The sequence below is a fragment of the Lasioglossum baleicum genome, chromosome 11 (assembly GCF_051020765.1).
Source record: "Lasioglossum baleicum chromosome 11, iyLasBale1, whole genome shotgun sequence".
In the NCBI taxonomy this organism is placed as follows: Eukaryota; Metazoa; Arthropoda; class Insecta; order Hymenoptera; family Halictidae; genus Lasioglossum; species Lasioglossum baleicum.
This window is the reverse complement of record NC_134939.1, coordinates 8,642,757-8,655,732: the sequence shown is the minus strand read 5'-3', so window position 1 is coordinate 8,655,732 and position 12,976 is coordinate 8,642,757. Positions and strand designations below refer to the sequence as shown.

Genomic DNA, 12,976 nt, shown 5'->3' with positions numbered 1-12,976 from the left:
ATAATTTTTTTAGTTTTGTGGGACCATCCAAAACTATTCATAACAAATGCAGGCTATATTTTTGCTATTTGATCATGATTATGGATAAAACCATTCCTTAATATTAAGAGTGTTGATTAATTTTTATTGATAAGACGTTTACAAATATATTTTTTATCGTGAATATCGATTAAATTTGCAATAGAATGATATTTTTTGAAGAAAGAGCTATCGTTCCCAGATCTAGCCTACGATATTAATTATCCAAGAGTGTCGATTAGCTGGTTTTTATTGGCAAGATGTTAAGTGAGCAAGTAAATCGTCGCCGGCACGATGCGAATTCGAGGCAGTAGCATCGGGGAGCGGCAGTTTTGCAACAACAATCGAAAAATCCACAGCTGGGTATCTTAGTGCTCGGTCGATTCGACACATTGGTCACAATTGGGGCGTAGTTTGCGGAAAATTTTCAGTCGGCGGTTCACGGGCAAAAGTTTGCCACTGTCCCGTTCGTTAACCTCGCCGAACTCTGAAATACGCTGGACTTCGTGTTTTTTCGCACCGCCTATATCAGTCCGTTGGTTTCAACTCATTCGAATAGCTTCGTATTTTTTCATTCTTTTTTGCGGCCGGAACCGTGGCTTTCCTGTTTAGACATTTTTTATTACTAACACCAACTCCTTTCTACGATAGCCGTAGCCATCGAATGCTTTTTACCCCCACGATATTTGCTTAATAAATCCGGTGGGAAGATTTATCAAGCGATTCTGCTCTTTCGCACTTTTTCGCCCGTCTTTGACTTCTTTTTCCGTACTGTCTGCGCTCCCTTAGAGCGCGTCATTGATATACTACTTTTTAATTAATTCTTGAATACAGTATATTCCATCTGGATTCATTTTTTTATTTAGTGTTAGCTCACTAGGTTCACGCAAAAATAATGACGATATCATATTTCTTCCATACTATTTTATACAGTGGTTTGATAATGACATAGTAATTTTATATTATTTCATAGTGTTTTACACCATTTTATACTAGTTTACACTCTGTTATGTTATTTTGTATTATTTTAAATATATTATATTTTTATATATTACATTATATTATAATGACCATATCATTTTTCTTCCATACTATTTTATACTAGTGGTTTCACAATGAAATAGTAATTTTATATAATAATATGAAATATCATAGTGTTTTACACCATTTTATGCTAGTTTACACTCTGTTATAATGTTTTATATTATTTTGTATATTAAATTATACCAGTTTAGACCATTTCATGCTACTTTATACTCTCTTATATTATTTTATACTATTTTATATATATTATCATATATCATAGTATATTATTTTACACCAGTTCACACCATTTTGTACAATGTTAAACTCTCTTACATTATTATGTACCACTTTATGTCGTATTACACCATTTTATAATATTTTATACTGTATCACTTCACACCATTTTTACTAACTAAGATTGCTTTGCTTTAATACAAAATAAATGCGTCAGATTGCTGAACATAATTCTGGCTAATTTCTCCTTTTTGATCATCCCAGTGCATCATTAGCTTCGACCGTTTTCTTTGTCTAAAAATATTCATCTTCCGAGACCATCTCTGAAGCACTACGAGCTTCTCTTTTTTCAAGAGTCTGTTATTTTGGCTGCCTTCGCTTCTCTCGGGAAATCTTTATGAATTTCGTAATAAAGACATGTGCACTTTTGCGAAATTTTCTTCTGGGCTTTGCGCTTTTCCCAGTGACAATACGGCGTTACACAGCAGTCGCTTGTATACGGTATTTACAGTGGGTGTAAACCATGTAGAAAAGAAATTATAAATACAGAAGAGAATGTAGGTGGAATTAGTTGTTTTTTGAAGGCTTTTGTTTAAGAGTCGAAAGTATTTAAAGAAAGTTTCTCGACCCCGCTTCTAAAATTATCGATCATTATCTGGTAATTGTTGCAGACAATCTCTTTATTTTGCATGAAGATCTACATATCATTGTTAACGCTCCATGTATATCACATATATAATATCTGCTATGTATACGTATGTTCGATAACTTTCCCTATAGCATCAGAGGAATGAAACTTTGAAGGGCACTTTCATCTTCTAAACTTGATTTATGGCAAGTAAAAGAAATACGGTTTTGGCTGCACTATAAATCTCCCAAGTACCTTGAAGGTATTTTTCAGGGCAAAATACGCTCTGATCTGTTATCATGTAATAACGTCGTTAAAACTTTTTACGAAGCAACTTTTTGAGGAAAACAACGTCTAACCATAAACCATTAGAAAAGTTCGAAGATACAAGTGCATTTTTCTGCGTAAACCATCGCGGCTTTCGAGATATCTTACATATATTATCATACATTATGTTGTAAACCTTCGTGTTTATGACTGTAATTTGTCAGTTCCAAGAACACTGAATTCCACAGAAAAATTTCAACCTTCGTAGAAACCATAGCAAAACAACGAATATAACATTAGATCATCTCCGTAAATTATGCGAAATTTGTTTCATATTGTTGAAAGGTGAAATACAGATAAGTCTATTTACTTAATAATAGAACAATGTATACAGAGTGCGATCGCGTAACGTGTATAAGTGGGCAGGGGGTGATTCTACATGTAGATATAAATAATATTTTTTCGTTTGATGCCCCGTTTTCGAAAAAATCGAGTTTAAAGATCCATAGGGTCTGCGTGCTATTATATGCAGGAAGTAGAATTGGTCGGTCATGATCAGACGCGTCAGACGATTCTTATCGAATAGCACGCGTAATCGCTGCATTTTCAAATTCGATTTTCTCGAAAACGAAGCTTCGGATGAAAAAATTGTATATTTCTATATTTATATATTAAAAATTCTTTTAATATATAATATTTTTACTTATTTTCTCGTAAGCAATCACCTCGTGCCCGCTTGTATATATCATTGGGCCGCACCCTGTATAGAACACTTGTTATGTTTATCTTCCAAAAATATTGAAGAAGTTTTATTATTTATGGGATGAACTAAAAAGTGTTTTATATATTTTTCTGGTTTAAAAAACGTAATGAATGAAATAGACTGAAAACTTGGCGTCAGACTCGTAATAAAAGTGACGAGAAGACTGAATATATTTCATAAAAATAAAATTTGTTTCTAAATAATGTTCGCCTCGACGATGACGTGATAAAATATTAACGATATTGCACGCAGAAGTGGCTAGAAAGTACATAAGCAAGTGTTAATAATCTAGATGCCGTTTTCAAGAAGATCCAATTTGAAAAGTCGATGGACGCATCAACTATTCAATGCAACTTGTCTGATGCATGTCCATTTCCGAGTGCTTCTACTTGTAGTAAGCACTATACCGTACAATGTAGACCCGAGTGTTTACACTGGCATAATGTGTCTGCAACTTGAAAAGACAATCCGAGCTTTGAATCGAGGTCGCATGTACAACCCGTATAAACAGTGGTTTCACGGTATGGAAGTCAACAAATATGGGTCACTTCATATTTTTGTGAAAGCTAACCTGGTAATCTTTCAACTGTAAACAATTCGGAACACGTAACACAAGATAAATAAAATTGACGTGAACAAAAATTCGCTTGAAGTCGACGTAAATACAACAAAATTAGTGAAAAAGAAAGAAATTAATTTAATGGGTTATACAGGGTGTCTCAGCTGAAGGAGGCCACTAAATACCTCCTTTATTTTCAATGGCACAAAAAAATGTTTATGGCATTATTTAAATGGTATCGAAGGAGGAATATCATAGAACAACAATTTTTTTATCGTTATCATTTTATCATTTTCATCGTTATTTTTTATCGGGAAAACTTTTTTTCTTATTCCATCTTGTTAATGACTTAAGCACACTCAAATGTATTTTTTTTAAATATCATAAAAAAAATAACGATGACCTTGAAAGAACTATGAAAACATAACCTAACAAAAGAAATTGTTCTTCTATGATAGTCCTCCTTCGATACCATTTAAATTATGCCATAAATACATTTTGTGCCATTAAAAAGAAAGTAGATATTTAGGTCGCCTCTCCTTCAGCTGAGACACAATTAATTCGGTCTATAATTCTATAATTCTGTCCTAGACCAATTTTGCATTTCGAAGTTCTCGAATTTTTTATCTGTCACCCTGAGTTTTTTAAAATTTTAATTTTGAAAAAAATTCACATTTTTAGTATATTTTTTTATTCCGTTACTCGCGTAATTTTCATATAATATTAGAAACATTAAAATATGAGCAACGTCGAAACGCAGCGAGACGCTTTTAACGTTACTAATACTGCGCGCGTATTTTTCTCGATCAAATAATCGAACTCGAATAAAAACTCTGCACACATGCGTCTGTCGCAAACCTTCTGAAAAATATTAGAATATTTTCTGTTTAATAAATCAGCGAATAATGGATATTAAAAAACGTATGGAAAAAACGGGTTTTTAGTACAGCGTGGTTTATTCTGAAAATTAGCAAACAACTTTAATGAAATTCGCGAGCCTATGCGAACGTAATGCACGACTGAAAATAATGAAATTTATACGAAAATTCTATCCAATGTGGAGGAGGCTACGTATCTGTGTCGCGGATGGAATAAAATTAAAAATGGAATAAAATTCAAAAGAACGTACCCCCATTTCGAGCAGCGAACATTAAAAGCATTTTTGTAGCCAGTGCCTGCACCGTGTGAACATCGTCCTGAGGGAAGCGTCATCTCTTCACGCTATTACTTCCACGGCGGTTTGTACCTGTTGTTGTCCTGTTATTCCGAATCAAGAACTACTCGTGGAATGCAGAATTTGCACTCGACGCATTTCATTCAAGATGGAAACGGTAACGCAAGCACTTAGATCGCGTGGAGTGTAGCGACATTAAAATTGTCTGAGAGGCTCGCGATATTTGTTTATCAAAAATTTTATAAAAAATAATTGAACCGACTTCGAAAAAACGCACTAAAAAATATGAAATAATTTCCGTTTAATGTATGTGAATACACACGAACTTAAATACAATACAATCTTTTCGGAGGCGGCGCAGAATTGAAAGTTTTCCAAATTTCATTGGAATATGGTGGACTTTGGAAATCAGTAGGTGGGAAGAGAATACATTAATATGTGAAAGCATGTAGAAGAATTTAAGGATTTTCGTAATTTCCAGTGTGGAAAGTTTTCAATTTTGCGCCGCCTCCGAAAAGATTGTATTTTATTTAAGTTCGTGTGTATTCGCATAAATTAAATGGAGATTATTTCATACTTCTCAGTGCATTTTTCGAAGTCGGTTTAATTTTTTTTTATAAAATTTATTTATTTCACACTTTTTAGTAGAACGAGCAAAATTTGTAGAACACCGTAGTATGGTTTTTCGGTCTTATTGTTTATTTGCAATAACAACCGCAAAGAATGAAAAAATGCAAAATTTGTTTCCAAGGGAGCAATCGGGAGACATACCCTACAAAATGCAGTAGGTTTCGTCCTGATTGGTCTATCCATCTCGGAGTAATCGGCGAACATACATGAAATAACTCATTTTTTGCAAATAAAATCGTAAGGAAGAAAATATGCAAAATTTTTTACGGGACCACCCCGGGGACATACTCTACAAAATGCAAAAGGTTTCGTTCCGATTGGTCCATCCATCTCGGCGTAATTGGCGGACATACATAGAAAAAAAGGCACATATAGATCGAATTGAGTAACCTCCTCCTTTTTCGAAGTCGGTTAAAAATATAATGAAACCTTTGTCGTGTTTTAATATATGACTGAGACAATGATGCCCTCCATTCTTCAAAAAATTTACTCGCAAAATTTTCTGCACTTTGATTGTGCAAAATGTACCGAATTTAAAATTGATCAAGCTCCATATATTTATTTATTAAAATAGAAGAAAGCCTTTCTCAGTAGAGCAAGTAAAAAATATGTGTGGAAACAGTGGAAAATGAATTTAAATATAATAAATTGGGTCACCGGATTATTAATACTATCGCTTCGAATAAAATATTATCGAGGATCTCTTTAAAGCTCTTCGAAGAGTGCTCATGTTTGAAATGTCAAGAATGACTAATGTTCGATTTAATCTTTTTTGAAAATTATTTTTAGCAATATCTATCTCTGTGTTTGAATGAAATACTTTATTAGCTGTATATTTCAGCCAGATATTTTATATTCGCTTAAATGATCAAAAATGGTGGCATCAGAAATTAAAGTTTTCGCTAAATTTCTCTCAAATTATTACGCCATGTTGTCACTGTCCTCAGTCGCCGTGAAAATGTCGCCCTTCACTGTGTGTAGAGAATTTTTTACGGTAGAATAAAATCAATTTTATGCAAATCATACATTCTCAGAGAAGAGCACCGATGATTTTGTGACAGTTTTCGAGCGGAAGAGCTCCGCTTTTGAACAATGAAATCGCATATTTGTACGAAAATATATTTTGAAATACATGGAACGCAATTCGCGTCTCATTATTCAGTCATTTATACTAATTTCCCTAACGGGATGAAAGATCACCATTAATTGAATATATTGTTATGGTTAATCTCTAATACAAACAAAGATAGTAATTATCTTCATTCATCAAAAAAGGACAACATATTTTGTTAAAAACTCTTTTACAGAAGACAAACTTGACACCTTTATCCATCTACCCTTTCAATTCTCTTGTTGCATCTAATATAAATAGCCAATTTAAATTCCGATGAAACGGTTGTATTCTCGCGTCAATGTGAAACCAATTTTAACCACTTGAGAGTTAAATAACAAACACCCAAAAGAATTTATTAGATTGTTTTACTTGAAACAATTTGTTGACGTTCAGATAAAATTGCTATGGCCACTGAAATACAATTATTTATGTCCAATTGCGTTTTACTTTATGGAGTTAATGGTCGCAAACGACCCTATAAAATACCCTATAAAAAAATATATGACTCGTGTAATTTTGATTTTATTACATTAAAAAATCACATATGTACAATAAAACCTCGATTAACCGGATCCCGATTATAAACAAATATACGTTTAAATATGATTATTAGACTGCGGATTTTATGCATTTATGACAAAAATAGGTACATGTAATTTAAAACAGTAAAATCATTAAAACGATTTTTTAAGAGCGTCCATATGTTAGTTTCAATTTACTAAAATTGTTAAAGATAGGAACAAATTTTTATACGGTTCCCGTGTCTCGTAATTGACGAAGGAAATTTTTATTTTGCATAAAGATCCGCAGTCTAATGATTATATTATGAAGGAAAATAAATTTTCAAAACTAAAAAATTTATTTTCGAATATAATGTACACTTTAATTATTTCCCTCGGGTCTTGATTAGCCATCGGGCCTAAATTTATCCGGGCTGTTTGTCTCCCGATCAAGCCTGTTAATCGAGGTTCTACTGTACTTCAAATACCAATCCATATGTGTAAAAACTCCCATTATAAAAAGTTTAATCACTGTTTTTAATTCCTAAAAGTTCGTGCAAAAACACCCTCGAGAAACTATAATCCCCTTAAGCGCACATTGGTCATTGTTCTAATTTTTCCGGCAAAAATAACCATAACTCTTGCTGCAGGACTAACGATAAAATTGAACGTGTTCTGAGCACATTGTATAGCTGGATCGTTGCTTAGTACGTAATAAGAAAAGAACGCATGCATTCTCCGTTGAACCCAATAGCCTTTCCGCCCCATGAAATTGGATTCTGTTTCGCTAAACGTCAGAAGGATTACGTGTAATCAGTTATTCCGCAGAAACAAACGATACGTTCCTGCCCTATGAAAATGACGGAATTGGGAACCATTTACGAAACGCTGGCGCGGCGCACGCCATAGCGGATACAATACTTGAGTCATATTTACTTGGGAGCACATTCAGGTGAAACAAGGCCATAGTAATCGCCAGAATTCAATCGTCGCGAAATTATTCTGCGTTACGTTAATTTCCGTGAAATTCGCGTTCCCGCGACTACTCCGAAAGGGTAAGTAAATCCAAACCAATCAACGTGTAATGGATTAATCATCGCGTTTATTAAACACACTGCTTGAAAGCAATTTATATGTTCAATTTTCTCGAATAATTAAGTTGGCCGGTCGTTCAATCCTCGATTCTCAATTCGTTCCGTTGTTCGAAATCGGAATACGTAATATCTTTGACATGTGGAAGGTTCACGATGACTATAAATATTGCAGGACCACCCATTGTATCTTGTGTTCAATATAATCTCAGTTCGTACCATTTACAAATCTGCATTTTGGATTAATTAAGCATTAAAAATGATGAATCAAAATAGAAATTGTCTATCAATTACAAGATACAGCAGCTACATAACATTTATATCGTTTCTGAATAATTTTAATGTAATACAGGTAATTTTTTTATTATGTTGTAAATGTTTAATGTAATTTTAATGTAATAAGGAAATATTTATTGCTTTCAGAGATGGAAAACGTGTCTACAGTTTTCCATCTGTCACGTCGTGAGAAATTGTTCTAGACACAAATGAATAATAATTAGTCAAAGTAGACCTCTGAATCTTTAAAGTGGGACCAGGATTATTGTTTCACTATAACTATACTGTTTTAATAAAATCATCGTGTTCAGATACTTTTTGGATCCATTATATATACGCACACATTTTTGAACCGTGTTATTTCAAAATCGTATAAAAAAATAATTAAATGTACAGGGTTATCCAAAATAGACTAGGAAGTTTTTTTAAAATAAAAAACCTACTATTTTTAATTTTATTGGTTTTTTAGTAGGTTAGAAATACAAGAAAGTGACAAGAAACAAACATGGCGTTTGACAGATATTCTCACTCAACTTCCTAAAGGTACTTTTGGATAACCCTGTACATATTTGATATGCGACATCCGAATAGCGTGTACTCTAGAAGACAAGTAAAAACATTCGACATTAGCGAGTCTGAAATATGCATGGAAGTAAAACGCAGGCAATCCGGCGTGTTTAGATATCAAAGATGGAGTAGACGCGTTTCGACAGTGCAAACACATCTTCAAAACCTCATGGCCGTTCATCATCGGAGTCCGCGTAGGAAGTTCGGAAGCTTTGATTTCGTGGCTGCAGCCCGCTGCTGCCAATTATTCACAGTACACATTGTTCCATTGTGAATCAGTCGAGAGATGGTGGTCGATTACTGCATCCGAAGTGTAGCCGTTATGTCAATTTACATAATACATCGATTAAATAAACGGGACTGCGGTGCAGTCCTATGTCGTAGGGCACGGAAACGCAGGCTACGTTGCCCGCGAAACGACTATTGACAGCCGAATTCTCCATGTGGACCTCGGAGTATACACCTTTTTCTCCCCCTCTAACAGGATGTCCGTCGACAGTAGGTAGCTTCATCGCGGCTGGGGCGTAAACGGTTTGCAACGATTATGAGCCTGTCGACAGCGTCTTTATGAATAACTGACGTCGCGTCGGCCCGTATTTCCCCATTAATTGGTGGCATAATTGCTGCGTTCGCGGCGCCGGCCGTTCAACGTAACGTTTTGACAGGTAATGCTAGCCTCGACGCCCGCGTTGAATAGGAATTCCAGAACAGATTGGCCGGCGAGTAACGGAGATATAACGAAACACGTTCGTTCCGGATTAACCTAGCCCGGGTTGCGCGAGTCCCCGGGAATGAAAACTGGGAGACGATGTTCCCTCGGTCTTCTTAATCGCTAGGACAATTACCTCCCCCAGCTGCGCGAGCCTTAATTAAGCGTCCGCGAAAGCACAGTCGAACCGGAGAGTAGCAAAAGTTTCGATCACTTACTTGGCGCGTCGACGTTGTCGAGGAGAAGTTCCGCCGCGACAAATCGAACCACCATGCTCATCAGCAGAAGCATCCTCTTCATCCTGCGATCGTGTAAGGCCGAACGGGCGAATCCTTTTAACCTGGCTCCCCTCCACGTTCAGACACCGTGGCTCCTCAGCAACTAGGTCGGGACAGCTGATAAGTTTCAATGAATTCGGTCCTGGGACCCCGGTTTCGGGATCCTCGTCCCCCAGGGAGGCTCGGGAGGCTTCCGACGGCGGAATACGCCGACACCGAACTTCACTGTACACTTGGCTTTACCCACAATAATTTCACACCGCTGGCTCTGTGTACCCTCGCAGCATGTCCGTCAGTCAGCTACACTCGACAGCTAACCTAGGTACAAGATCGCAGCTGTGAACCGTCGGAGTTCGTTCTGTATCCTCTTACAACATGTCCATCACTATTAGCTACTCTCTTCGAAACCAGCTAGCCTGTCCTGCAGATCACAACCGTGAACCAGGGAAGTTCATTCACGAATAGCTTGAACGACAACTAGCCCCACGATAATTTCACAACGTATCTCCTCACAACATGTCCATCAGTTTGCTACGTTCCTTGGAACTAGTGTAGCTAGCCCCGGAATAATGTCCATCATCTACTCTCGCCAGCTAGCCTAGGTAGCAGATCGTAACCATGAACCATTGGAGTTTATTCACGAGACAGGAGTGCAGCCAGCCACAATAATTTCACTCAGCTAGCCGAGTCATCTGACAACATGTCCATCGTTAGCCACCCCATGAAAGTTCATCCACGAATAACCTAAACTAGCCCCACAATAATTTCACACGCTAGCTCTGTGTCCTCTCACAACATGTTCAGCATTAGCTACTCTAAGCTAGGTATGCGGATGGTAACGGCGAACCATCCGAGTTCATTCACGAAACGTAAATGGTAGTGCAGAGGGTCTCGTCCTGTTTTTAAACAAGCGTCGCCCCGGTCGGTGGGATTGCGTGCGATCTTTATAAAGCGTCTTCGTCGTTATTAATGGCACTGCTCGACGGGCTAATCGTATATTCCGTCCACGGTCCATTAACGGCCGCTTCATACGCGACTACACTTCACTCGCAGAGAGAGAGATGATAGAGGGAAAGCGTGAGACAGTGAGAATGAGAGAGAGATGGGTTCCTGTCATCGTTCGATGATAATGACGTAACGGCGGTCTTTTTCAGAACAGGCTGGCGCGCGTGGGACGCGGGAATCGAACGATGGAAATAGACGTCCCCGGCGATGCTGACGATAACACCCAAGCGGCGTCATTAGGACCCATCAGATGGTATCGCGAGGAGGCGTGCGGGACTGTCGTCAGAATCGTTCCATGGTGTCATAATCTATCGGGCACATCCTACGCCGTGCGAAACTGCCAATCCCCGCGCTTACTCAATTGTCACGGGGCTGGCGATAACGCGGGACGAAAATTACCCCTAAACGCGAGCAACCGACGCGGCCGATCTACCAGCGGGAAGATCGCGTACGGTGGCACTTGTCCCCGTGCAAACGCGTAGGATCACGATAAATTCTCATTCAACTATCTCAGCCTTTCCGCCCCGAATCATCTCGAAACGCACCAGTCCAGGAAGACATGAGAAATGCACCGCGTATTCCAAATCTCGAAGAACAAAACTCGAGAATTTTTATTAAACTCACTAGTTACCACCAGGTCCACGAGGTTCAGCAGTCTCGGCGAATTTTTCGGAACAGATTTTGTCAGAACGTTAACAAAGTCACAAGCTCCAGCATATTTCGAATTCGAAGAACAAAAATCGAAGACTTGATCTTTGGTTGATTCACTACAGCTAGCACCAGGTCCACGAACTGTAGTTTTGACGAATTTGTTGGAAGAAATATTGTTAACAAAACGTCACAGGGGTCCCCGAACAGGAGATAATGAGTGGGATAATGAGAACTGGTTGATCGAAGCACAGCGGGGTTAGAACGAGTGGTAACGTTGATGAAACGGTTTTTGTCATTGAACACTGTGTTAAAGATGATTGTGACAGTGACGGTTGATTATAAAAGCACCTTGGATCGTCAGAATGGCAACGAGGAAGCGCGCAGTCCCCACACAGAGCAGAAGGCGCGCTCACTGCTGCGTTGCGGCAGGCCTACTGACAGGGGTGACCGAGCTTTCGGCTCGGCTCGGTACGATTCGTGCGATTTCGCCACCCTCCGGCGGCAGCTTAAAGCATTCTCCGAGCACTTTTCATACTACTCCCTTTCCGTGCCCCCACCGGTGATCACTACAGGCTATTCCCCTTGTTCAACCCCGCGACGAACAGACAAATGTTAGAAAACGGTGTGAGAACCTCGAACGTCGTATTTACTATTCATTCGTTATCTGGGAGATTAATGGCTAAGATATTTGTGGGCTGGGAACGGCGCGCGAGAACGTCAAGAATAATTCCGGGAACTGTTGGCAGCTTTCTTGATCGGGAACCACTTAAATAGGGGTGACTGCGTGGAAATTTAGTATATTTCAGACCTGGTCACTTCTGAAATGTCGTCATTTGAAATATATTATCCACATTCAATGTATACATAAAATATATAAAAAAAAAACTTTTTAAAAACCACGCTTATATTAAATGCACTAGAAAGGAGAAAATAATTTTTTTCCTGGTTCTTCATAAAATACCGAGAATCCAGTTAAATAATTAATAATATTTTTTCTCAAAATTTTAAGCAATTGGTTCAAAATTTTTCTTCTGTTATAAAATTAGTGTCGGAATAGATAGAAAAATTTAATGTACCTAAATTTAAATAAAATCATGACATTAGTGACTATAAATAAAAGCGTGGAGCGCCCACGAAAATTACGTCAATATAGTTTAGCACTCCATGCTTTTATTTTTATAGTCACTAATGTCATGATTATATTTAAATTGATATTAAATTGTTCTATCTATTCCGACACTAATTTTATAACAGAAGAAATTTTGAACTAATTGCTTAAAATTTTGGGGAAAAATATTATTAATCACTTAACTGGATATTTTATGGAGAACCAGGAAAAAAATTATTTTCTCCTTTTTAGTGCATTTTAATATAAGCGTGGTTTTTCAAATGTTTTTTTTTATATATTTTATTTTCTACTTTTATTGTCATCGGAAGCAAGTATGTATACAAAATTTCAGCAAGATTGGACTATGGGAAGAGGTTT

The 12,976-nt window shown here is 37.3% G+C and overlaps 1 protein-coding gene across 1 annotated transcript in view; it reads right to left on the bottom strand.

Annotated features, from left to right (window-relative positions):
- The window catches only part of LOC143213230 (neural cell adhesion molecule 2), a 77,014-nt gene extending 65,076 nt beyond the window's left edge, over positions 1–11,938 (bottom strand). Inside the window, exon 1 of the mRNA XM_076432879.1 lies at positions 9,775–11,938. Coding sequence (XP_076288994.1) covers positions 9,775–9,856 — 82 coding nt within the window. The 5' untranslated portion in view covers positions 9,857–11,938. The remainder of the gene's footprint in view (positions 1–9,774) is intronic.
- Between the last annotated feature and the right edge of the window lie 1,038 nt (positions 11,939–12,976).